Raw genomic sequence first — 27,004 nt, 5'->3', positions numbered from 1 at the left:
GCTGTTTGGGCCTCTGTGTACTTGAAATTCCAGGGCCTATTTTGAATCCCAGTCTGGACCTGCTCCTGATCTTGGTCTCTCATTGCTCTTTACTGGTTTAAAGGAGAAGGAAAGGCTAATAAAGAGTTAATTTCAAGCTGCAGGCATACCTTCAGTTGTCTCAATAGTGCCCTTAAGTCTCCCCATATTTCACCTGTTCAGAAGATCAGAAGCCAAACAGGAAAAAAAAACGCTGAGCAGTGTAGAGAAGATTCCCATAATGCATCGCTCCTTCAAGACTTGGCGACTTGTTACTGCAGGCGGTGCATGCGCACGCAGCAGGAGCGTCCGGTTGCCATGGCGACGCAGCATCGGAGAACTCTGTGACAAGCAGGTGGGGGAGCGGGGGGGGGGGCAGGTGTGGCGAGCGGCGGAGGGTTTGTGGCAGGAGCGGGGGGTGCGGTTTGTGGAGCTTGGGGGGGGGGTTTGTGGCAGGAGCGTGGAGCTGCGGAGGCTTTGTGGCAGAAACGGGGAGCGGAGGGGGGGCTGGCTTGTGCTTTTCAGCCCATACAGACACACTGGACAAGATGGCGGCGCCGTTCACTGAAACAAGTATGTAGGTTCTAGTAAGTGTATCTCTGTAAATCTTTCATTAGGCAAGCCAGGAATATAGCGTTTTTACACAGCAATAGTAGTACTATTTAATAGTGTGCTTAATAGATTTTGACTTTCCTTCTCCTTTAAAGTTGAAAATATAGCTTTATAGGATCTCTGTTAGTGATGAGAGAATTTTTTCACCAGGAAAGGATTCACAGCGATATTCCGCATGATATGACTCTCTCATCACTAATCACTACAACAAGACAATACATAAAACCTGACACATTTTACACCTTATCGCACCTAAGCATAGGCTTATTATAGGAATAACACATTTTCCTATTCATGTTCAAATGTGAATGCGAAAATATTTTTGTAATACGCACCCTAGTCTCTTCCTAGCTTCCCTTCTTTCTTTAAATGAGAATATTATAGCACATAAAGGATATGGAAGATGTTCAGTAACAGTGATTTAAATGAGCTGTAACAGCAAGACAACAGTTTAACATCAATTTAATGTGTTATGTAAGAAATCCACACTCTGTCTCTACTAAGTCATCTGTATGGGAAATTGGATTGAATTTATGTGTAAATGAAAAAAAGATTGTTTATATAAAAAAAAATCTTCCTGACATGAGACATACCATATCTGGATTGACTCCAAATTAACTTGTAACACTAAAGTGAAGACCAGAAGTATTTTAACCTTTGGTATTCCAGGCTATGGTATGAAATGGGCCAAACCTGGAAAATCAAACAAATCACCAGCACACCCTGGCAACTCCTATCATGTAAGCTCAATGCCCAGTGTGGGGGAATGACACTTCCTATAGCTATGGCAAGAAAATTGACAATTAAGCCTTATAGTACGTCCCACTCCTGGGATGGGCCCTCTGTTCATAGAGAGAAGATTACCAAAACTATTGTAGTGTATTGATGGGAGCAAGGTATTCTTTAGCAGCGACTGAAGGGTAACAAACCAACTATGCTGTTAGAGTAATACAGTGTTACTGCAATGAAACAAATAATCAGACGAAATGATCATAAAAATTTGGGAAACAATTCAGCATATCCTCTACCAGAAAGAATATGAGCAATGCTGTAGGTCTCGCTAAACAAGATCACTGCTTGGAAAACTGAGGTCCTTTCTATACAAAGAATGAGCTCCTCATCACTGGGGTCCAAATACTAGGTTGTCAGGCTTCTACAAGTATAGAGTCTGTTTAATAATATACTAAGCTACTGTTGGGGCTTTGGGTTGCTTGGCTACCCTGACTAGCACTAAATGGGTGCTGACCCACTGCCATAACACAAACTGATTACATCTAACTAAGAACTAATGAAGGATTCCCTGGGGGTCTTACCCCTATGCAGCTTAAAAATCACTTCTATCTCAATAGCTGCTTGTAGCAGTTATTAAAGAAAGATCCCTCTTGACCTTTCTTATAATGCTTTGAATGTCATTCCCACAGAGACAGGGGATGTTGGCATTTTATAGCTTTGCATTGGGGGCGTTTAAACACAGGAACTAAGGATACAATGATGCCTACACGTAAGATGTTAAATAGCTGACAAATTTAATTCAGGCAGCAGAAATGTACAGTGTTGGACTGGAGTGCCTTGGGGCCCAACAGAGGTCCCCACCTCAAGGACCCACTTGTCCTTCCCAATGCCAACCTCCCACATAAACATATACCCATCCCCTATGCCAGGGATCCCCAACCCTTTTTACCTGTGAGCCACATTCAAATGTAAAAAGAATTGCAGAGCATAAAAAATGTTTCTGGGGTTACAAATAGGGGCTCTGATTGGCGATTCGGCACCCCCTATATGGACTGGCAGTCTTCATGCGACTCTGTTTGGCAGTATACCTGGTAATTATGCAACCAAAACTTGCCCAAAAGCCAGGAATTCAAAAATATGCACCTGCTTTGAGGCCACTGGTAGCAACATCCAAGGGGTTGGTGGGTTTGATTGCCCCCACACCATTTACAATAAAGGCAGAGAAAGGCAGCACAGTGCTGCTGATGCCAAACTCTCAAACTCCCCTGCCAGCACCGTAATCCTCTCTCCACTGTACACCCTGGCCTACTTTAGTGGGCCTTGGTTGTCAAAACCAATACAGACTGTACACTGGTAGAAGCCTGACAACCTAGTATTCGGGCCCCAGTTATGAGGAGCTAATTTTTTGTATATAGAGGACCTCAGTTTTCCAAGTAGTGATCTAGAGCGAGGACCTACAGCATTGCTCATATTCTTTCTGGTAAAGGATATGCTGTTGTTTCCCAAATTTTTATGATCATTTCATCTTATTGTTTCATTGCAGTAACACTGTGTTACTTAAACAGCATAGTTTGTTTGTTACCCTTTAGTCGCTGCTAACTCTAAAGAATACCTTGCTCCTATCAATACATTACAATAGTTTTGGTAATCTTCTCTCTATGAACAGAGGGCCCATCCCAGGAGTGGGACTTACTATAAGGGTTAATTCCCAATTTTCTTTTCTTGGTTGTCAAATTTGTAATGTCTAAAAAAGTTTAAATCGTTTTTGAATTAGGAGTTAGTAGAGGCACTAGGGCAGGGGGTCACCAACCCCTTTTTTATGCATGACTTTATGAGCACATTGGCAGAAGGAGCTTCAGAACTCTCCTATTTTGCACGCTCTTCTCCAATTGGTTGTTTATGTCATCAGGAAGTAACAGGTTTATACAAGGTTTACTGCAGTCGGGGAGGTTGCTGCTGCTGCTGCTCCTGTGAGTGAAGGAGGCAGTGAGGGGGGGGGGATAACAGGTTTTTCAGAGAACAGCTTTTCATTTGAATAATCAGAAGTATCTAGGCAGGGTAATGTCCTTTTCCACACATACTGGGGTAGCAGATTTTAATCATGGTTTTAGTTCCCAGAATTCCTTTTGCTTATTTGCATACATATGAGGCGATCTACTGAACCCTAATGATTTTTTTTGGTGGAGCCTTGCACTACACTAATAAGCCCCAAGAAGGGTGAAACTGGTCTGTAGTTGGGAATCTGATTCGTTTTTATCCTGGCTTCTGCTTTAAAAACCCTTTTCTTATTAGTTATTAGTTGTTTATTTACAATCAGTTACAAATGCTGGGGGAGGGGGAGCATTGTAAGGGAAAACGCAGTCTCTGACGTCAGGAAGCTCTGCACTGCATACAAGGTAAACCACCCATCCCCTTGAAAACCTTCTCTGATGCCTCTCAGAGAATTGCAGCTATTGAAGTAAGTTGTAAATGACGCGTTCTGCTAAACAGAGACATAATCTATGTGAGACATAGGTTAGCAGGTTTAGGGGAACATAATCATTTTAGATGTAGTAGTTAGAAAAGGTGAACAACCCCTTTAAGTAAGGCACTGGAAAACAAACTTGTGTTAAGGAACAAAGTCATATCAGTCCTTCACTACATAGGAACAGTCCTTCACTACATCGGAACAGTCCTTCACTACATAGGAACAGTCCTTCACTACATCGGAACAGTCCTTCACTACATAGGAACAGTCCTTCACTACATAGGAACAGTCCTTCACTACATCGGAACAGTCCTTCACTACATCGGAACAGTCCTTCACTACATAGGAACAGTCCTTCACTACAAAGGAACAGTCCTTCACTACATCGGAACAGTCCTTCACTACATAGGAACAGTCCTTCACTACATCGGAACAGTCCTTCACTACATCGGAACAGTCCTTCATTAAATAGGAACAGTCCTTCACTACATAGGAACAGTCCTTCACTACATAGGAACAGTCCTTCACTACATCGGAACAGTCCTTCACTACATCGGAACAGTCCTTCATTAAATAGGAACAGTCCTTCACTACATAGGAACAGTCCTTCACTACACAGGAACAGTCCTTCTTTAAATAGGAACAGTCCTTCACTACATAGGAACAGTCCTTCACTACATTGGAACAGTCCTTCACTACATAGGAACAGTCCTTCACTACATAGGAACAGTCCTTCACTACATCGGAACAGTCCTTCACTACATAGGAACAGTCCTTCACTACATAGGAACAGTCCTTCACTACATCGGAACAGTCCTTCACTACATCGGAACAGTCCTTCACTACATAGGAACAGTCCTTCACTACATCGGAACAGTCCTTCACTACATCAGAACAGTCCTTCACTACATAGGAACAGTCCTTCACTACAAAGGAACAGTCCTTCACTACATCGGAACAGTCCTTCACTACATAGGAACAGTCCTTCACTACATAGGAACAGTCCTTCACTACATCGGAACAGTCCTTCACTACATCAGAACAGTCCTTCACTACATAGGAACAGTCCTTCACTACAAAGGAACAGTCCTTCAATACATAGGAACAGTCCTTCACTACAAAGGAACAGTCCTTCACTACATCGGAACAGTCCTTCATTAAATAGGAACAGTCCTTCACTACATAGGAACAGTCCTTCACTACATAGGAACAGTCCTTCACTACATCGGAACAGTCCTTCACTACATCAGAACAGTCCTTCACTACATAGGAACAGTCCTTCACTACAAAGGAACAGTCCTTCACTACATCGGAACAGTCCTTCACTACATAGGAACAGTCCTTCACTACATAGGAACAGTCCTTCACTACATCGGAACAGTCCTTCACTACATCAGAACAGTCCTTCACTACATAGGAACAGTCCTTCACTACAAAGGAACAGTCCTTCAATACATAGGAACAGTCCTTCACTACAAAGGAACAGTCCTTCACTACATCGGAACAGTCCTTCATTAAATAGGAACAGTCCTTCACTACATAGGAACAGTCCTTCACTACACAGGAACAGTCCTTCATTAAATAGGAACAGTCCTTCACTACATAGGAACAGTCCTTCACTACATAGGAACAGTCCTTCACTACATAGGAACAGTCCTTCACTACACAGGAACAGTCCTTCACTACAGAGGAAAGCACCATACACTAAACAACCCAACTATATTTTTATATAAACCAATGTTCATACCTAAAAAAAAATGTTAAGAAGTATTTATGGTCTAAATTTGCTTCTGTTGTCTTTTACATTATTTGCTATTTTCTACCCTCATTCTGTGCAGAATGAAGCTATAATAATAACTAATAGATCATCAATGCTGCTATTTTGTTATATTATCCCCAATGCTATACAGATATTCTCACATATTACTCAGATAAACTCTGTATTATTTGCAATATTATCCCCCATACTATTCAGATACTATTCACCCTTCTATCACCCATCATTAAAAACAAAATGATCATTGGGCAATAAAGAACTACAGCTGTTAATGAACTACAACATCCACCTTCTTCCATTATGCACAATCCCATGGAGCAATATGTAATGATTGTGTCAATAAAAGATAATGCTGTAGCAAATAAAACTTTAATTCTTATTTGTAATGATAATACTCAGGGAACACAGGTGCAGTCCCTCGAGCGGAGCATAAGATATCCCAGTTAATTACACAATTATATTATACCCAAGGAGAATGCTGAAGTCTTTTTATATAATGACCCTGTATAAATGTTAATAGGTTTAGTCAAAATCCATACCCTTGCCAGTATTTGCAAAACACAGCAGATTATTTGTCAGGCTATAAATCAATGAAACCGTTGTCTGTCCTTGTTTGTTGTTACATCTCACCTTAAATCAGGGGAGGAGTCCCATCTCACATGTTCTGTGTGACTAGCGAGGCTACAGGCACAACGATCAGACTGCAACTGCACTCCCACTACATAGCAGTACTTTGCCTCTAGCTTTCCCCTCTGATGGGAAATCAGCTGCTTCTTTCTGATGGGCTCTAGAATAAAGGAGCATTGCAACTCAGAGGCACTTTAAGGATAAAGCACAGAACTCGTAACACACAACGACATAGGGAATTTCTAGCACAATCGCTTATTTCAAAACCAGACAGCTAAGAACCAGAGAAAGTATTATCCAGACCTCGTCAGTAAAGATTATTTATGCAGAGAGCACATCCTGCTGAGATCTGATACACAGAGATTAGTCTGAAGATGAACTGACCACGCTTTGGAGTAACCCGTGATATCTGTCTGATCCACTTGCCTTTGTATCCATGGATGATTTGCCTCGGAATGAAGATGACCAACCTAGACAGGGAGCACCAGGCAGGTAAGTTATCCTCTAAATCGGTTCTTTTATATTATGAGTCCTGACTGCTTTTTGTCAGAGTAAAGGGTAGGAAAGTTCCTGGGCTGTACATTCAGCACCATGGAGAGGGATCACTGGAGCCAATGTAATGCTTCCTGGCACCGGTCATGGGGAACGAACCCCTCTCTTAGTAACGATATAAACTTTAATTGCCATAGAATGTACATAAAACAAGAAGCACTAAGAGAGGCAGTGTGTCTTGCTAATCTAATATTCAACCGGATTTACTGATTAGTCCTTTTTTCCCTAAAATTGGGGAACCTAGAGGACTTAATGACACTTGGCTTGATTATCTGCATATTTCTATTTCTACTATATTCAATAATGAACAGTAAAATGTTTGCATCCAGTATCAGTCAGATACTGTGCTTGCATATGTTTTAGAACTGCAGAGGTATTTACTGTTGAACGATACCCCTTGGAAATAAAGCACACATATGCGGTTACTTGTAGATGACTAGAAATAAGGTTTATTGTTTCCTGAAGGCACATAGTAGACCCCTGTACCCACATCAAACAGATCTATTTTATCTTTCTATGTGATATAAGTCTGAAATCACAGGCTGCCTATTATTACACTGTGTGGGCTGCTCCGTTAATGGCATTGCATATTAGTAAGTTAAATAATTCCACAGCGAATCATGATGAAGAGGTGCAATTTCAGAGTGTAATAGCCTTATGATTTGTCTCTAGACATTTGCCTTGACTGGTGCAGCGAGGCACCCATTCATAAGTTTAAAACACATCGGATGCTGTGAATTATATATGAGCAGCAGCGTTCTAGGCTTATTTGGTGGCACAGAAAAGAAATTGGTCCTCTAATTTGTCACTGTCACTGAAGCTCATGATGCTGCTGCCGGGATAAATTATAGCAGTGGGCAAGATGTGGGTTAAATGTGGAAATGTGTCTTCACGGTTTCCTGAAATTAGTTTCTAAACACAGGAATCAGAGTGACTTATTATCCCTTCTTGTAAGAAACACAGCATTGCCCGTAACTCAACACTGTCTGTAGAGGAATAACCAGGGTCTTCTGTGTTCCATGGAACATTCTGACAAACAGATCTATATATGAGTATAACATGACAAATCAGGGTTAAGTGACAAGTGCACCAGTCATTAGATATGTCCCTGTTGTCTGTATTAGTTTCTCCAAGAAATCCTCTTTCAGTGTTTTTGTTATGTCTTCGAAGGCAATTTTGTTGCATTTCCAGTTTTCTTGGTGCAAGTTATCAAACTCTGCAGGTCTGACGTTCTGAATTTTATCTGAAAATAAGTTGCTTATGCAGGGGTGAATGTAATGAGCTCTATTGATTCTGCTTTCAGCATACTAGGGGGGGATCCTACAGAATGGACTTGCACATAAACACACACAGTGACATGTAAACACTCCAATGTACAGACAAGGGCATTCTACACACTCCCACTCACACATGGTTATACACATAAACATATACACACACACTCACACACATTAGGTAATACAGAGAAATATACCCAAATTTAATCATACACAGCATCCACAAATACCTGCACACTCAGACATGGCACACACATCAATGTACGCTCACCAATGCATATATTAAAGCATGTACAGAGACATACACTTCAATAGGCGCATAAATAGACTTACCAATAAGTGTAATAGTTTGAGAGTAAACCAGACTATTTGCAACTCTGTGACACTTAAAGGGGCTCACTACTCCCCCCCAAAAACAGTTTCTGTACAATAAAAAAAAATTTAATTCTAAGAAACTTTCCAATATACATTCATTAAAAATGGTCAATAGTTTTAGAGTTATTTGTAATTTAACTGCAATAGACACAGTATTAGTTTAATCCTTTCTGGCTCTTACTCTTGAAGCCATAGTCAGTTCTCCTCCAAATTACTGGCTTATCTGGCATCAGCTACATTGCTTTAAAACAGCAGTGCAGGGAGTATTAACAGCCAGACAAATACTGCTTTAAATAGCAGTTTATCAACTGCTTACATTGGCAAATAGTTCTAAAAATTTGTAATGAATCTATATCTGAAAGTTGCTTAAATTGGTGTTTTCTTTTGTTATGCAAAAACAGGAGGGACTAGAATTGGGTCTTTCAATCTAAGGATGGTCAGCTAGTCACCCCTTTTATTGCATGTACACAAAACTCTGTCTGGAAACCCTCCAAGGAATTTCACTAGGTGGTTCACTCATGCCCTCACCCAAACCAAAATGATCTACACCCATTCATAGTTCCTCCAGCCAGATGTGTATGAAACAAAGTTCTTAGTCAGTACCCACACCCACATTGTGAACATACTCATCAGATTCATATTGCATTCTCCCATGTTAGTAGGTTTTGAAACATTACTTTGAAGACGGGATCAGTTGGGTTGAAAAAGACCAAAGTTCAACCCTTCAAAGCAAACCCCAGCACACAAACACAGACAAATACTGACTTATGTATATACACATATACCTAAACTATATACATCAATACTAACTGTAGATATTAGTATCACAATAGCCTTGGATATTATGCTTGTTCAAGAATTCATCCAAGCCCCTATAAAAGCCATTAACAGAATCTGTCATTACAGCATCACTAGGAAGGGCATACCCTAACTTCACTGCCCTTACCATGAAGAACCACCTACGCTGCTTCAAATTAAAGTTCTGCTCCTCCAATCTAAAGGGGTGACTGTAATTCATACAGCATTGGAAAAGACTATACATTCATCAGATTGGGTGCTCTTGCTTTCTTATATAGAGCCCCCCAAAAAAACAATAACTGAACAGCAAGGCCCTAAAAAACAAACCCAAAAATGTGCTTGTTTCTGCTTCTGTATAAAGCTGTCTATATGGGAAGATCACGTGAAGATCGATATGACTATTTATAGTCTGATACAAGAGGACTCATTTACGTCTGGAAGTGCAGTGACCAAATGCCATATTTTTTTCCCCACAATGCAACATTTTTTCCAGAATACTAGCACCATTGTGGGCAATTGTGCAGCACCCAGCACCGCTGCACCTGAATTGCCATAAAGAAATACAATCCTGTATGTGCTTCATCGCAATTCAGTGCAGTTGTGGTGACAGGTCCAGATTTGTGGGAAGGCCACAAAGGCCCAGGCCTATGGCGCGATAGCCATATTGCTAGGCAGCCACACTGGAGGCATCACTACTTGTCCATTCTTTAGCACAGCTCAGTGTTTTCTACTGGTAGCGCAATGTGCAGGTCTTGTACTGGGCTGTATCCTTAAAGAAGAAGGGACACTGCTTTTGTGTTGGTCACTGTAGGTCGTGGTGGTGGGTAGTGGTGGGGTTTCATTGGTGGGCAGATGGCGAGGAGTGGCCTTGCCTGGGGTGCAACAATTTTAAATCCAGCTGTGTGTGGTGAATCTTTGTGATCAACATGCGAGTGATGTGTGGACCCTATTCTTTTGGCACAGTTGCACTGCAGGGATTGACCCAGGGCACCGTAGGAACAGAGTGGCAGGAGGTGGCGGTAGCTCCAGGATTCCCCTGCATCATTAGCAGCACCTGATTCGGAATAGAGGGCAGGAAGGATTGAGCAGCCCTGAGCAGAACTGTAGGGAAGTGCAAAGAGCAGATTTTGATGTAAGGGAAAGTGGTTTTACTTGCAACTCACTTTGGGGAAAAGTGCACATTGCAGTTGTAAATAAGCCCTGTAGGCTGCTGTCTTGATTAATAGTGTCTACAACCAATGTCTGCATGGGCACAAGGACACCTTAGGGCTCATTTATGACTGCAAGCGCAGGGGACAACTTAAAACTGGAATCAAAATTGCACTCTTTACACTTTAAATGTATACTGCATGGCTGCACATAAATTATCTCCATCTGCAGCATGCATCTACAGTAAATTAATTGCTAATTAGACATGCAGGATATGGATTGAATTTGTGGATGGTATTAACGGTGTGAGAGGCAACACTATGGGGCACATTTACTAACCCACGAACGGGCCGAATGTGTCCGATTGCGTTTTTTTCGTAATGATCGGTAATTTTGTGATTTTTTCGGCGTCTTTACGACTTTTTCGTATTTTTTGCGATTTTTTCGGCGTCTTTACGATTTTTGCGTAAAAACGCGAGTTTTTCGGCGTCTTTACGAAAGTTGCGCAAAGTCGCGATTTTTTCGAAGCGTTAACACTTGCACGCAAAGTCGCGCCTTTTTCGTAGCGTTAAAACTTAAAAGCCGCAAGTTTTAACGCTACGAAAAAATCGCGACTTTGCGCAACTTTCGTAAAGATGCCGAAAAAACTCACGTTTTTACGCAAAAATCGTAAAGACGCCGAAAAACTCGCGTTTTTACGCAAAAATCGTAAAGACACCGAAAAAATCGCAAAAAATACGAAAAAGTCGCAAAATGTTCGTTTCCAATCGGAATTTTTCCAATTCGAATTCGAAACCGTGTCTTAGTAAATCAGCCCCTAAGGGTTTAACTTCACAAGCATTTTTCACAAATGGTGTTGCATTGACAAAACGGACAAATCCCATGTAGCTGCACACATGAAAATATAATGGGACTGATACAAAAATCAGATGTGTAAACTACATGTCATTTTTTCCATCCGCATCCAGTTGGAGCAACTTTTTTTTTCATTGAGATATGTTGACTGTTGCATGTAGACACAGGAACAAAACACACCATATGACTTTATCTGATCCGACATTACATTACAGTCTATGAAGATCAGATTTTGTAGGATCCTACAAAATATCTTGCTGTTGCATGGTGTTGCATGGAGAACCAATTAAATCTGTCCCACAAAATCTGATGAAAAATGCTCATGGAGTTTAGTCCCAAGTCCTGCATTAATTGCTGCAGCACAGTCGCGCCATAAGAATAGGGCACACATTGGACACTATTTGGAAATGACTATTTGGTGCAACTGCGCCTGATTTTTCTTTTCGTTTCGTTTTGCTTTCCATGTTTCTTGGGAGTCAGGGGTCAAAAGGATCCAGTTATTTTATAATCTTGCCCCTTATTCAGTTACTTATGGACCTATATAAATATAGAAGTTTGCCATTTTTGAGCTTATTTAAGTTATTAAACATTTTAGTCATAGTTCCCAGCTTTTTCTCTCTTTCAATTTCTACAAATTAGAATTATTGAGACTATCGTGAGGGGTGGGGTTTCTTAAAGCGTTTCTCTATGTAGTTTAACATAGATTTATAAAAAGGAAATTTCCCTCCAGATTTCACCCTACCAGGCTGTGCTTCAAGGAACAGCTATACAAGGAAATAAACATTCAGCCAAACATTTCCTAAATTACATTAATGCTGGGCCCCGTCAACTGCTTCAGGGCTCTAGATTATATATATACAATGATATAGTCAAGAGGGGAACACCTTCCATAAACATGAGATGACTGGTGTGCAGGATCAAAACACTATGGCACCTCCTCATTCTATGTGACTGACCACATACTATGTTCCACATTAAAATATATCTTTTTTTGGGTAAATTAAAAGAAAAAAGAAATTAAAGCTAAAAATATTGTCTAGGCAGGAGTCACCTTGTTAAAAAGTCACTATTTAGCCACAGGGATGCGAGTACTACAAATACCTCATTAAATGGGGTGTAACGGTAAGGTAAGGCTAAAACCACCTACAACCATGTAATCAATTTCCAGCAGATATTTAGCCATAGGGGTGTGGTTACTACTCAAACCCCATCATATCAGGGTTTAATGGGAAGGGGATGGCAGAAACTACCTGCAACCAACCTTCCATGCAGCAATTCCCCCCTACCCTATAACTATAGAAAGCTCCCCACCCCAAGGATTAACCAGATTCGATGCCCTGCCTAGCTAAATGTAAATAGAATAGACTCATGGGGCAGGGGTGCTGTCTGAAGTTATCGTGAAGCACAATTTGATAGGGTAGGTGTAGTACCCCTGTGAGCTGTATACTTAATCTCAATTTACCAAAAAGGCTCCTGCCAAGCCAATATTTTTAATTTCTAGGATATCTGAGTTATATTTTAATGTGGAACATAATGTTTGGCCAGTCACTTCCACTGGGTCAGTTTTTTCTTTTCCCTAGAGGGCCAGTCCTATAATTTAGGAACATGCAGTAAAGAATGGGTTAAACTCAGCACTCTTACCTTCAGAAGGAGTATGGGCTGATATAATGCCATACAACATACTGTGCTTTGCAGTGCTCTTAGTCAAAAGCAAAATACACAGCAGTAGCACAGTCCTCATTCATGGGTACCTGCCCCTAGTTTGGATCTCCCAGGCACCCTACAATCTCAGGCTCTGGCGCACATTCACCTACCTCCATGAGGGATCAAATTGAAAGCCATGGTATCCCCAGATGTTTGTTATACACCGGCGGGATTACATGCTTTTGCCTGACACGCGGCACACTAGACACAAAATTCTCCAGTTAATACTCCCAAGGGAAATACCCATCCTCCACAATAGTGGGGTATTAAATAAATAGCTCACTCTAGTTTTGGTTCCCAGCTAACTGCATTGCTACGGTTTGTTGATGAACAGTAATGCCAAAAAATTATAGTGTATGAAAGTAATTAATATATACTTTACTAATGCCCTGCACTGGTAAATGTTGTGTGTTTGCTACAAAAACCCTACTATAGTTATTATAGTTTATATAAACAAAGCTACTGTGTAGCCATGGGGGCAGCCATTCAAACTGGAAAAATGAGAAAAGTCACAAGTTACAAAACAGATAACAGATATGCTGAGTAAATTCCCACTGAGTTCTACAGAGCATATCTGCTGAAGAGAGGGCGAGAGGGAGAGAGGAACAAACTGAGCAGGCTGGTGCCGTGCCCTGAAGGATTTTTCTGAGAGTAGAAAGTCTTACACAGAAGATTATGTATACAGAATAGAAGGAAAGACGTGTGGTCTTTCTTTTCACTGAGCAGCAGTTCTGTAAGTGTTTATGGCTGTATTTACATAGACCTTTCAAAGACACCAAGAAATGAAAATGTTTTAAAGTAATTAAAATATAATGTACTGTTGCTCTGTGCTGGTAAAAGTTGTGTATTTTACTTAGTTTTTACATTTACTTCTCCTTTAATCCATCATTGCCCCAGGTAATGGCTTTGTGAATTGGCTTAGGTACAATCAAGTCATTCCATTGTGCATCACAATATCACTCTGATTGACAAGAGTCAATCCGATAAGGAGGATTACAGGAGAAAGGCATCACAATGGCATTTTGAATTTTAAAGCAGAACCTATAAAACTTGGCAATAACAGTAATATCATGGAGTCTGGACAAATAATAAAAGAAAGAAATAAAAAGAAAAAAAGATTATGCACATTTACACAAAGATTCTGTAAAGGAACCGTATACATTACTGGTATCTAATGCACTGGTCTTTAATACAAAATATGTATGATAATAACAATCCTTTGCAAACAACAGTTTCATCTGTTGTGTAGATTTATGTGTAAGGTCTGTAATTGGCAAAAAGGGGAAAGTTTTGCTCCCACACTGAATTTGGTTCATAACAAATTTACATTTTTCACAGGGACTGGGTTTTACCAGCAACTTTACTTTCTTTCAAGATTAAAACTCTCAAACGGCTGCTCTTTTGAATCAGAGGAAAGTGAGTGTAGGACTGGCCAGACATAGCTGTCCAACTAATATTGCAATTTATGGACAAACAATCCCTGCTTTGATTAAAGGGGAGGACATTTGATGGTAGCTTAGTGCACAAAATGTCCTAATGTCATATATATATTAATAATGGGTGAGTTGAGAGAAATAAAGCTGTTTATATATTTTTTTTTCAAAGGTTTTTATATTGCATTTATAACATAAAATCAACGAGAAACAGTACAGCATTGATTCTACAAACGTTTTTCATTCATGTGTCTAAAATACATCAAGTACACTAATATTAGAGACTCCCTACTCAGATTGGTATTCAACAGCCAGCTAGAAAAGAGGAGGGATTTTGGGGTTCTCAGTGGAGGGGTCATATTATCAGAGGGGTGTCAACATAATATTAGTCTATAGCTCCAGCCCATTCTCCCCATACCTTGTCATATTTTTGGGGGCATCCCCTTGCCGTGTAAGTTAGCGGTATCAGTGGGAGGAGGGCTCTGACCTGGTTGAGCCAAAGCCGTATGTTTTAGGTGCAGAGCTCATAAGTTCTTTTTCGCAATAACATGTTTTACATGAAGGAGGAGCTTCTGTAAAGAGGAAAAGATGTATAAAATAATCAAACAAATACACATTTACTAGATGACAAGATAAGTTATGTTAGGTTCTGACAAAATGCAAACATTCAGATTCAGTTGCACAGTCCATCATGCATACAAAATGTTCAATACTGAAATTATATTATAAAAGAACTATTGTATGAGTGAATTCTCTGGACCACTTAGGACCATCATGCCACCGGGATAATATTCTCTGAGATGAACCCTTTGCAGATATCATGATGTTTTGTCTTTTTCAATATGGCACATGCACATTCACCCAATGGATTTACTTGAACATAAGGGGATCAAAACCAGGTTCAGATATTTAAAGTTTCACAAAAAAATATTTTTTTTTTCAAATTCAAGCTTTCTGAAGTATCATTTGATAAATTAGGCCATCAATTTTCAAAATTGAGAAAATAACCCAATTTTTATTCTAACTGAGTTTGCTTTTGAGCATAATACTAAGGTTTCCTTTAGACCCCATTATTGCAATATCCTAGACTGTGTGAAATCTAGACAGGTTGGACTTTGAAACCCTTCAAAGCAGAAAATTCTCTGAAAAGAATGCTATTCTTCATTTACTAAACATCTCTTCAATTTCAGATTACAGAATACGGGAGGCCTGGTATTTTATGAATAAGAAAACAGAATTCGTCATATGTAAATCAAAGTGACAGAAATCTCATGATAGGAACCTGACAGAATCTGTAAATATTTAAAAAATGTAGAACGGCTGGTATTGACCTTCCTGTACATGTACATACATGTTACCCTTTCCGTTGCAAAATAAATACATGCTCCACTCATGGAATAATAACGACTAACTGCAATTATTTTATAATAACTTTTGTCAGTTATATCAAGAAGGGACATTTTTATTAGTCATTAATGACTCATAAGGAACAAAATTTAACATTTTCTACATTCTGCTTAAAATCCTGTGACCACTATTTTGCACACTTCTTGGACCCCTGAGTTCCTTTGCGGGGCTCCCTTATCTTTAGATTTCTTCCACCAAGACAATGGAGACTGGTTCAATAAAGTGCTGACTTGCTGTTAATAGAAGGGTGCAGATACCTGAAACATTTGTAAATGAGTGTTTTGTGCCCTTTACTACTGTCTACTGTAATGGGGTAGTTTGTCAGATGGACACATATTCCTGGCAGATACACACCACTCCCTACTGCTGAGCTAGTCTGAGCAGAACTTATGTGGCCCATATAACTAGATTCTGAAGGAAAAAAAAATCAAATCTGAAACTTTTCAATTTAATTCGCTTAGTGCCTAAGTTTTCAGCCATATCCCAGACCTCATCAGCAGCCCTTGTCTTCCAGATATTCTCATAGCACATTATGGGTCAGTGAATGGGTCATTTCTAATAGATGTGCCTGCTTAACTAACTAATGAACTTGCTGAAATCTAGAAGACAGGCTAAAGAACCTTCTGGGTATTTAATGAGCATTGGTGCTGACTTACCCTGCATTTCATAGATTACACGTCTTGAGGTGCTGTCATCAGGAATATACAAGCATGAGCTCTGTAATAACCTTCTGAACACACAATATTTTCTCAATGAGAGTTGCTAGTGATTACACTTATGTCATTTTTGTTGGTGATCTTTAAGAAAATACCTGGAGGGTTTGAAATTGCTAATTCATGTAGTATCTTTTAGAATTACTGTCTTCAGCTTAACCTTTCAAGTCTTAGAAACAATGCTTTATATTCATTACATGCTCTTTCATTCTTTAGCATGGCCCCTTCCAAATATATATATGTCATTCTGAACAAGCAGGGTTTAAAGTAATTACAGTAATTGTCTGTATGCAACAAATGCAAGGATTATACCAGATCCACAGAGAGTCATATGTTTGTTGATCTTTTTAAGTATCATGTCAGTTATAATAGGGATTTGGGCTAATGTATATTTTCATTCAAAAACATCTACAGTTTCACTGGAATAGATTGTTGCCATTACCATTTACAATTTATTGAATGTTACCTTACTATTCTTGCCTGTATGTATGTAATGTTTGGCCACATTTGCCTGTTAGCAAAATATAACACATTTTCCAAATCATTAATTATATTGTTGGAGAGCCCAGTACATTTACTGCATAATGATATTCTGCAATATGATATGCCATTGTCCAGAAATACACTGTTCAAATCAGATAAACTTACCCATTATTGAAATGCAGTTTATTTTCTTGGGGGAAATATTACTGAATTAAGAAATGTTTGGAAGGAACCTAATCTTTTCATCAATGCTTATTTGATTTTCTCTTTCAGAACGGGACTTTTTCAAGTACATCATGCAACTAAAATATAAAGCATCCCAACTAAATCAAACTCCAGGACGGAATGCCAAGTTCTCCAGATTAAATCTGAATAAAATATTATCAACGTTTTTACCCCCACCTTAAAGAAGCAATGAATTCATCTGGTGGCGTGGAAGATATTAACTCATCTCTGCTTGGCTTTACAGTGCACAGCAATCAGTCCATACAGATAGTGGGAAATGATAGCCAGGAGTTGAATGTAGAAGAACTGGAAAAAATGTTATTTCTCTTTGACAAAGAACCTATCACTATTACCCTTACTACTATGTATGTCCTCTCATTCGTTGTAGGTATTATTGGCAATATTATGTCTATTAAGGTTCTGACTGGAAAACGGAGTGGAAGGACATCTAGTTTAAGTGCCACCAGAAGCCTGCTTATCAATTTGGCTATATGTGACCTTATGGTGGTTTGTATCTGTATGCCCATTACAGTTGGCAACTTAATATATAAAGTATGGGTATATGGAGATTTTCTGTGCAGAGCAGTGCCTTTTATCCAAGCTGTGTCTGTATCTGCCAGTGTGCTTAGCCTAACAGTTATTAGTGTGAACAGGTACTATAATGTACATAACCCTCTTAACGCCAGATCTTTCTTTACCCAAAAGAAAATATTATGTACCATTGTAGTGGTGTGGGTTGTATCCTCCAGTATATGCATGCCTCTAATATTTATGAACAGAAGAGATGAGATAGCAATCATTCCAGGTTTGCCATTTGTTTTCCCAATCTGTCTAGAAATATGGCCCCATGTTATGTTCAAACAGGCATATAACTTCCTCTTGTTCTGTGCTTTGTATTGCCTGCCAGTTCTCTTCAACATGGTCATTTGCTTCCTGACTATACGCAAACTTTGGAGCTCTGCCTACAATTTTAAAGAGTGTGACTCAAGAAACCAGTCTTTGCCAGTTTCCAGACTCAAAGTCAGAAAGAAAATCGCTAAAATGGTGGTTGCCTTGGTATCACTTTTTGCAGTTTCCTGGTTACCAGTTTACATGTTGGACATCTGGATTGATTTTAACATTCCCCAGCCATCTCAGGAAGATACTCCTTCACCTTGGATTCTTCATCTGAGACCATTCGCTCAATGGCTTGGACTCACTAACTCCAGTCTCAACCCAATATGCTACTGTTTTGTAGGAGACCTCTATAGGTCGGCCAAGCAAATGAAGAGCATTTATCACAACAGAATGATTTCTCTTTTCAGTTTCTCATTTTCCGATGGATCTCCACCATCGATGCCTAGGCTACTCTCTTACAAAAACTCAGTTAGTTCCGCCAAGAACTCAAAAAACAGTTGTCCACTAGCAATGGGGGACGCTTGTGAGAACTGCTACCCTGTGATCAACGTGTGTGAAACTTCTGCTGTAAAAACCATACCACGCCACCAGTTGAGTTAAAGTGCCATTACATTAAATGATGGACTTGAAAATATATATTTATAAAAATCTAAAAAAAAGACTCATGAAACACCACCCCTGGAAATGTTTATAGTAAATTATCACACTGAGTAAATTCAAAAACAGATTTACAGTATCAAGAAAAAATATAATATTTTCTATGTGTTTTATTACTTTGAATGCAGTATTTCAGTAACAGTAAATTTTTATTGACATGTTAAATCTTCACCCATCAAGAACTACAAATTCATTATTTTGGTAAGTCACTAAGAGCACACAACTTTCAAAAGCACTTTACAATATATTGCTGCAACCAATGTACAAATTATGTGAATCTGGCCTTCAGAAAATCATATCCGGAATGAATATACTTCATAACAGAATTAATGTAAACAGATGGGAGCATTGTATTCAGAAGTACACCAACGGGAGGTGGGTGCAAAACATTTTGAGAATTTTCCCCTTTCTCAAATGTCAGACATTCTGTTTATCATTCTGTTTGACCCTTGGGAAACCACAGTACCCTGAAAAATAGGCTTTTGCCAACTTTAGGGGAAATGAATAGTAACATGGTCAGTGAACCAAAACACTATAGTTAAGCTGGAGCACCCAACTTACCTGTGACTAGAAAGGAGCAGTTTGTTCTGATAAAGTTTGTATTGTCCATAGTATTGTATTCCTGACATTGAAATACTGGATTCTACAAATCTTAAGCGTGGATGAAATTATAATGGGTGATTCTACCATGAGCACCAAGCTTTAGACAGAGCATCTGCAAAGGGGGCAAATGGCCAGCTAAAGAAGAGATAAACATGCACTTATACAGAGGTGTCCATGAAAATTTACTGCGTGAAATGTACGGTGGGAAAATAAGCTCTCTGCAAAGCCTGCATACCATCCAGACAATTGATAATGGTAAAATGGGGGTCCAGGAGGTCAATCTCAATCTCAATTCTCACCTAATCCCATCATTCCTTATTCTTCTAGACCAGCGGTTCTCAACCTGTGGGTCAGGACCCCTTTTGGAACCAAGACACCGCTCCTCTATGGTTGGGGGTCACCACAACATGAGGAACTGTATTAAAGGGTCGCGGCATTAGGAAGGTTGAGAACCACTGTTCTAGACAGCTGTGTAGTACTCTCCAACCCTGAAATAACTGAAGGTCATGTTTGCATCTCCTGCAGAAGCATCATCCATGATGAGGTTCTTGCCTTATCTTGTGGCAGAAACAACCCCTGGAATAGCCAACTCAGTTACCAGAATCACCTAAAGTAAATGTTGTCCTATTTATTTCCATTATTCCATTAAATTCTAAGGAATAGGGTTCTTTACATGAAAAGATTTACAGCATAAGAGAAAATTAAATATTTTATTTGTTTTTGTGATAGAGGAATGTCCAACATTTGCTTGACCTGTTGCTTATTGACCTAAATTGTCATCATCAATTGACTTGTAGGTATGGAACTAGTCTAATAAGAACTGACATTTCTCCTTCTTAGAGCAAGTGTTTAATTCTTAAAGAAGGTTTTCAAGGCCCTTACAGAGATGTGATTGAGATATTCTTTACAGGAACACATTTCACCCTTGGTGGGTATGCCATTGCGACAGACATACATACAGTCAGCTGCACCTGTGCTCTTAGGAGGTGATAAAAGAGACCTGATTCCTGATGTCTGGTTCTCAGCAGTCAACATGAAAACCTTTCAACAGGTTCTTTTTTTTCAGAGCCTAAAATAGTACTCTTACCATTCATTATAATGTTGCCCCAGCATTTCAAACTCAATAGACCAGGTGTTTATATAATGAAGACCATGCTACACCTAATAAATCATACATTGTCAGTCACTGACATCAGTAGGTTCTGATCTCTGTACAAAATAGCAGTGCAAAGAAAGGAGAGAAAGTTGGAGACAGCATTACCATCAATTAGTGAATTAAAACTGAAATGCTGGCGCTTTCCTCATTGTAAATAATTAACTGGGTATTTAGCACTGCTGAAATGGTCATTAATAGGGGGCAAAATATTCAAAACATGGCTTTTAGATAAAGCCTAAAAACTGTTGGTTTGCAGCAATTTAGGATTAAGCCCTGCTGATATGTACCATGCCTTGCAACTGGGCACTGCTTGGTCTACAGTTTGGCTCCATTTCCATGGTCTGTCTGTATATATAATTGTAAACATAAGAATCTTGTTTGATGTGTAAATAGTTGTCAATGTTGTTTATAATAAAATAATAAAGTGAATTATTTGTTTAAAAAAGCATGTATTGGCCTGTGATTTAGACTTGGCTGTATGCTGCAGTCTCTAACTTTAATTATTTAAAAGGAAGATGCATTTCATAGGGTTGTGCTAGTCGGCCAAAGTCCCTAGGCAGGACATAATGGTAGGGGAAGTGCTTCTTTTGTCCAGGAGGTTTAATGCTGTTATTTGACTATGACAAGTGTCACTTTCAAAACCCACTATAAGTTTGCACCTGAGGATGGCATTAAGCAAAAAGAGAATTTCACAGCAGCCAAGTGAAAGCTCTGTGTATTACAAGGGACGACATGACAGCCAGATAATTGTATGTACCTTTTCCTATGTGTCTGTATGCCTCTCGGCCAAATCTTATTGCTCCTCTTCTCTCTTCTGTTCAGGATTTAATTTATTTTCCTGTCAAACTAATTCTCTTCTCCTTTAAAAATTGTCTTTTATTTTATACTCTTTTCTGCTTCTACATCCTTTTTTTTTTTTTTTTTTAAACTTTCCCATAAAATGAATGAACTGAATACAACGTTGGATTATTTTTGTTCATAAAACTAAAGAAAGAAGAAGAAAGAAAATCAGCGACAGCAGCCGTCTGATTGGTTGTATAATAATCCAGAGCAACATATTGAGGCTGCTTTCAATAAGGTGCATATGTTACTGAGCAGCTGTTCCGACGTACAGTACACTGACATATGCTGTATCTTACAATGCACAATTACCTTGGACAATATACCATCACTACCTCCCTTCTTCCCCTTCACTCATACATACTCATCACTGTCAATTGCCACACAACATTCCAAAGTAATATTGCAGCTGGAAATCAATGGACTTTATTGCAGCAAAAGCTATTTTTAAAGAACTTTTAATTACTTTTAGGGTTTTGGAATAGAACTAGGAGTAAGCTATCTGCTTTTCAATGACAATGATTTGTGTGCCATGTTGCAATATTAATATCAGGAATCAATTTATAATAGCCGAGCCAGTAAAATACCCAGCAATACTTTTCCACACTCCACTCTCACAGCTACTACCTATTATAGTGACAGCTGAGCCTGTGGATAGATGGGGCTACTTGCTAGAGAAAATTATGTGGGGTGATACATGGTGTCTGCAGCCCTTGATCACTTCAATGAATTCAAGTCACATTTCCCCCGATGTTTAAGACTGGTCTATTTCTGGTCTTTTGGAAATGTTATATTATTTAGCAATTTAATAATGGCCTATTCTTAGCAACTTTCCAATTAGTCTTACTTTTTTATTTTCTATATTGTTTAAAATTATTTGCCTCCTTCTTCTAAATCTTTTCAGCTTTTCAGTAAAAAACTATTGCTCTGTGAGGCTACAGTGTTATTGTTATTGTTACTTTTAATTCCTTGTCTTTGTATTCAAGCCCTCTCTTATTCATATTCATTCAAACCGCTGCCTTGTTGTTAGGGTAATTTAAACCATAGCAACCAGACTGGAGCTGAAATTCCAAACTGGAGAGTTTGCTAAACAAAAAGCTAAATAATTAAAAAACCACAAATAATAAAAGATGAAGGCAAATAGTCTCAGAATAGCACCAACTGCATCATACTAAAAGTTATTTTTTTAAGGCGAACAACCCCTTTAATGCACTTTAACTTTCAGTGCAAATATAGTCATTTAAAGTTCCAGCTTAGACCATAATGAAATCATTAGATAAGTAGCTATGGTTGTTACCTATTTCAAAAATGTAATATCTCTTTAAATCAGTGTGGTCAGTGGGGCAGCATGGTGGCTCCATGTGTAGCATCTCTCCCCTGCAGCATTGGGTTAAATTCCAGCTTGGGTTCTATCTGCAAGGGGAACTCCCTCCCCTTACTCTGGTTTCCTCCCAAAAACATACAGGCAAGTCAACTGGCTCCTGATAAAATGGACTCTGTTGTGTGTAAATGAAATAGGGCCTTACATTGTAAGCTTCACTCTCAGATAACAGATAATAAACATTGAGCAAATTTCCCCTCACATATTTTGTTTCATAGTTTTACCTTCAGTTAATTGACCGTTTGTTATAGGCTAAAATTATTGGCTAATGTATGAATGTTCCCAGTTATATGCTGAGCTTGCACATCCAGCTCGACAAACAGAGCACACCAGCAGGAAGGATGGGCAGGGGCACAAGTGGTAAGTGTGTTGGCTCTATAGGGTACAACTATGCACTATTATAGAATATTATGCAATTATACAATATTTAGACAGCACCCTTGCTGCTACCACAATGCATTCTGCAATGAAACATTGATTTCATATTACATCTCAGGAGTGGCCTGTTAGTGTACAGGTTGAATCAGACCGGCACAAAGGGAAGTGACATGCCAAAGTAAGATGTCAGATATAAAGAAATTAAGTGAACTTCTCTTTTACAAAATAAATGTATCTATTATTTGGTCCTTTCAGGAAGTTTCTATGTGTTTCCTGTACAGTCGGTTAAACATACAGTTGTTGAATCTAAAGCCAGCCATACACGCACTGATATTATCGTATGAAACCATTGAAGGCGCCCGAGCAAAATCTACGTTCAGGGCTGAATCGGCAGAAGGAGGTAGAATTTCTATTGTTTCTACCTCCATATCTGCCGATTCAGCCCTGAATGTCAGTGGAGAGTGGGAACAATCTTTCGTGCGACCAATGGTCACACGAAAGATCAGAATTGCTACTTGTATGGCCACCTTTAGTTAATCCTGGTATTAGCAGTCTAAAAATGCAAATATCTCAGACAGGGCTAAAAAAGAAAATTAGTGTAAATTGAAAAAGTGCTCAGAGAAGCTGCCTGAATATATTTACATTAATGCATTTTTTTATGCCTTTAACATCTAATAACAGATTCTGCATTCTGTCCTAGGTGGAGTGTGCAAGGAAAACTAACAGCAAATAAAATTGTTGAAAACAGCCAGCATTCTTGTCACTCCCGCTCCGGGTAAAGTACAAAAATTCAGATTGCATTTATAGACTTCATAAGGTCAGAACCTGGCAGGCAGGAGAATGCAAATAAGAGAGCCTTAGCAGCTGGGTTCACAGAGAGCAGTGATGCTGCTTAGGTAAGCAAGAAAAATACAGAGTGTTCAATAAAATATTCATATGCTATGTTTCTGTATAATGTAGCCTTTAATTAAAAAGTAATAATGTCCCTTTAACAAAACTAATGTACATCCCCAAACCATAGCAGCTTCACTGAGCAATTCAGTGGTCCTTGCAGGCATAAATAGGCATCTATATCTAGCAGGAAGGTTTGAATAGGATCTGTCTCAGTATGTCTTTGCACATAAAAACAGGGCTGCTTTCTATAACATATTAATATTGAGCCTTCTCGATACAACTATGAGACCTATTATCCAGAATGCTCGGGACCTGGGGTTTTCCGGGTAAGGGATCATTTTTTAATTTTGCACTCTATACTTTGTCTACTAAAAAATCATGGAATCAGGAGGGAGGAGAATGTCAGTGGAGGGTTGTAACGATCTTTCGTGCCACCGATGGTCACCACGTGTGTTGCCAGCTTAAGGAATAAGTGCACAGAGTGCAAATATATGAAAAAGCAGAGTGCATTTTGACTCAACTACCTTTAATGAATTGGGGTTTTATGTGCAATTGATTGTGGGAAAATCTGAAGTACCATTTCTGTAGTAGAGAATTCAAATGACCCCTGGAGACTGGAATGTATTGCGATTAGTTATTCTACTAAAAGGGGATTTCAGAACAGCTGAATCTAAATATCACCCTTATGGCAAACAGCCTTGCCTATAGGGTGGAAGATGTGAGGTTTTAGCAAAGGTTTAATAGTGAGCACCTTGCTTGCAGAAAAGAAAAGATATGAAAAAAAGTCTTATATGAAAGTAAGATTACTTACAATACAAGAAAATGTTACCATTCATTAAAAGCTCACACCACTAAAGCAAATAACTAACTGTGATATGCAGTGAGCTAGAAAAATGCATAGTTGGTTTCTAAATGTTAATCTGGCATGAATATTCAGTACAATATGTGCAATTGTTGTGTCCCTTCTCCGTATCTAATTGAGTATCAGAAGTATACATACAGACTTATGCCTGTCCCACAATATCACTGCATCATTGTTTTTTCTCTCCTTTACTTACAGTATCATGAGGATGCAACAAAAATATTTTACTGGTGTCTGTCTCCAATAGCAGTAAAAGATCAGTTATAAATAAGATTTGAAAATGGAGCCGCAGCATTTCTCTGCCAATGGATATACCCTTTTTAGTCACGCCAAGGAACTTTTTTCATGGTTATGTTGCTCCCCAACTCTTTTTATATTTTTATGTGGCTCACCGTTAATAAAGGTTGGGGACTCCTGTACTAGATGAATGAAGGGTGCTGCAATTTTCCAAAAGCAAAGGGGTCAGGGGTTGGCTATCCCTGCCTTCCATTCTCTACCTATGATAGGGAGCATGCTGATTTGCAGTGCAGTTTATGTGACCAATAATGTTCTAGCATTCCATCTCATCCAGTTACATTTACAGATTTTTTCTATCTATCTAGAATGCTACGTACTGATTCAGTGCAGTGCAGAACAGACATTCAGTAATAAACACTTCTAGTTGGAATACTCATGAAAAATGCAGAACAGCTTTGTTTTGAAGTCTGGCCTCCCATGTATACTGCACTGTATTTTTTATGAGTTACCTGGTTTAATTCGCTATATTAAACCTTTGATTGTTGCATGTATTTGCTTTGTTCTTGCTAAGAGTTCAATAGCAATGAAACAATATACCCCTATGTTTTTTAAGGGCATCTAATGTCAGAAATGTTGCTTAGTACAGTACAATGTATATACAACATATGGTAATGTTTCCATGTATAGGCTATAAACAGGATTACATGAGTTGCTTGTTTGTTTTAATTTAACTGGACAAAAGCATTTGGGAATGCTAAGGGAATATATAAAAGCAAAGATACCAGATTGAGGAGTGGGGAGTGGGGAGCTGAATCCCAAGTGGCAAAAGGGGGGTACGCCCTTTCTTTAAATATTTAAGAACATGCTGAATCACACAATGCTTATTAAAGCAAGCCATAGATGTAGCAAAAATTACATTAAGCAATCCAAGCCAGGCAGTGAACAAATGCACGACTGGTCAATGTAAATTGTGGGGAAATAATACATTGTAGCATACAGATTACTCAGCATTATAAGCAATTAGTAGTAGGGGCTCATAGATAATAAATTAGATTTGATTTTCCTTCCTCAAAGAAGAAAGTAAGAATATATATCAAATCGCACCATCTTGCGACGCTAAGGGCACACACTTCAATTCAGTGATGAAAAGAAGGGTAGACTTTTATTATACAGTTGCTTATTACTGTGGTAGTGCCAAGTATAGGGGAGCAGGACCAGTTCTAATGAAAATACCCCCTATCAGCGTTGGAGGCAGTCTGGGGCTCAAGCCTTCAGCAACTGGTTAAGTGCAGCGACCCTCGAACAATCTAAAGTTTTGCCAATTTACAGCAGTGTTCAGCCTTCAGCAAAGGGTAATGGTAAACATTTGATTTCCAGACAGGGGTTACTCGCAATATCTTTCCACTGTGGCTTCTAGTCAGGTCAGAAGTATATAGTTATATAGTGAGTTATATTTTAAAAAAGACCAACAGGATTAACCATTCCATAGTCTACCCAGAGGAAGGCAAGCCATCTCCACCTGGTTGTTTTACAATTATAAATACAAATATGGGACCTGTTATCCAGAATATTCCAGACCTGGGGTTTTCCAGATAAGGGGTCTTTCTATAATTTGGATCACCAAACCTTAAGTCTGCTAAAATTCATTTAACATTAAAACATTAAATACACCTCATAGAATTGCTTTGCCCCCAATATGGACTCATGCAGCTTAGTTACTATGTACAAACTACTGTTTTATTTTTACAGAGATATAGAAAATCATTTTTTAAAAAAGTGAATCTATGGGAGATGGCCTTCCCATAATAGGTGGAAGGTTTCCAGATAAGGGACCTATACCTGTACATTTGAGCATTGCTAGCTACAGTAACAATCCAACCTATTGTGGAACCCCG

At 39.0% G+C, this 27,004-nt stretch overlaps 1 protein-coding gene across 2 annotated transcripts; it reads left to right on the top strand.

Moving 5' to 3' along the window:
* Positions 1-6,295: 6,295 nt before the first annotated feature.
* Positions 6,296-20,962, top strand: LOC101733830 (orexin receptor type 2-like). Of its 2 annotated transcripts, XM_031892568.1 has the most exons (2): positions 6,296-6,725; positions 17,253-20,962. In XM_031892568.1, the coding sequence occupies exon 2, from the start codon at positions 17,394-17,396 to the stop codon at positions 18,699-18,701; it is 1,308 nt and encodes a 435-aa protein (XP_031748428.1). In that variant the 5' UTR covers positions 6,296-6,725; positions 17,253-17,393; the 3' UTR covers positions 18,702-20,962. The 2 variants fall into 2 exon arrangements, with proteins under 2 accessions (XP_031748428.1, NP_001352112.1); NM_001365183.1 differs by lacking the exon at positions 6,296-6,725 and having other exon boundaries at positions 17,256-19,750.
* Positions 20,963-27,004: the final 6,042 nt, after the last annotated feature.

Source organism: Xenopus tropicalis, chromosome 9, assembly GCF_000004195.4.
Source record: "Xenopus tropicalis strain Nigerian chromosome 9, UCB_Xtro_10.0, whole genome shotgun sequence".
NCBI classification, from domain to species: Eukaryota; Metazoa; Chordata; class Amphibia; order Anura; family Pipidae; genus Xenopus; species Xenopus tropicalis.
Note: the sequence above shows the minus strand (reverse complement) of the source record. Positions and strands in the feature narration are given on the sequence as shown.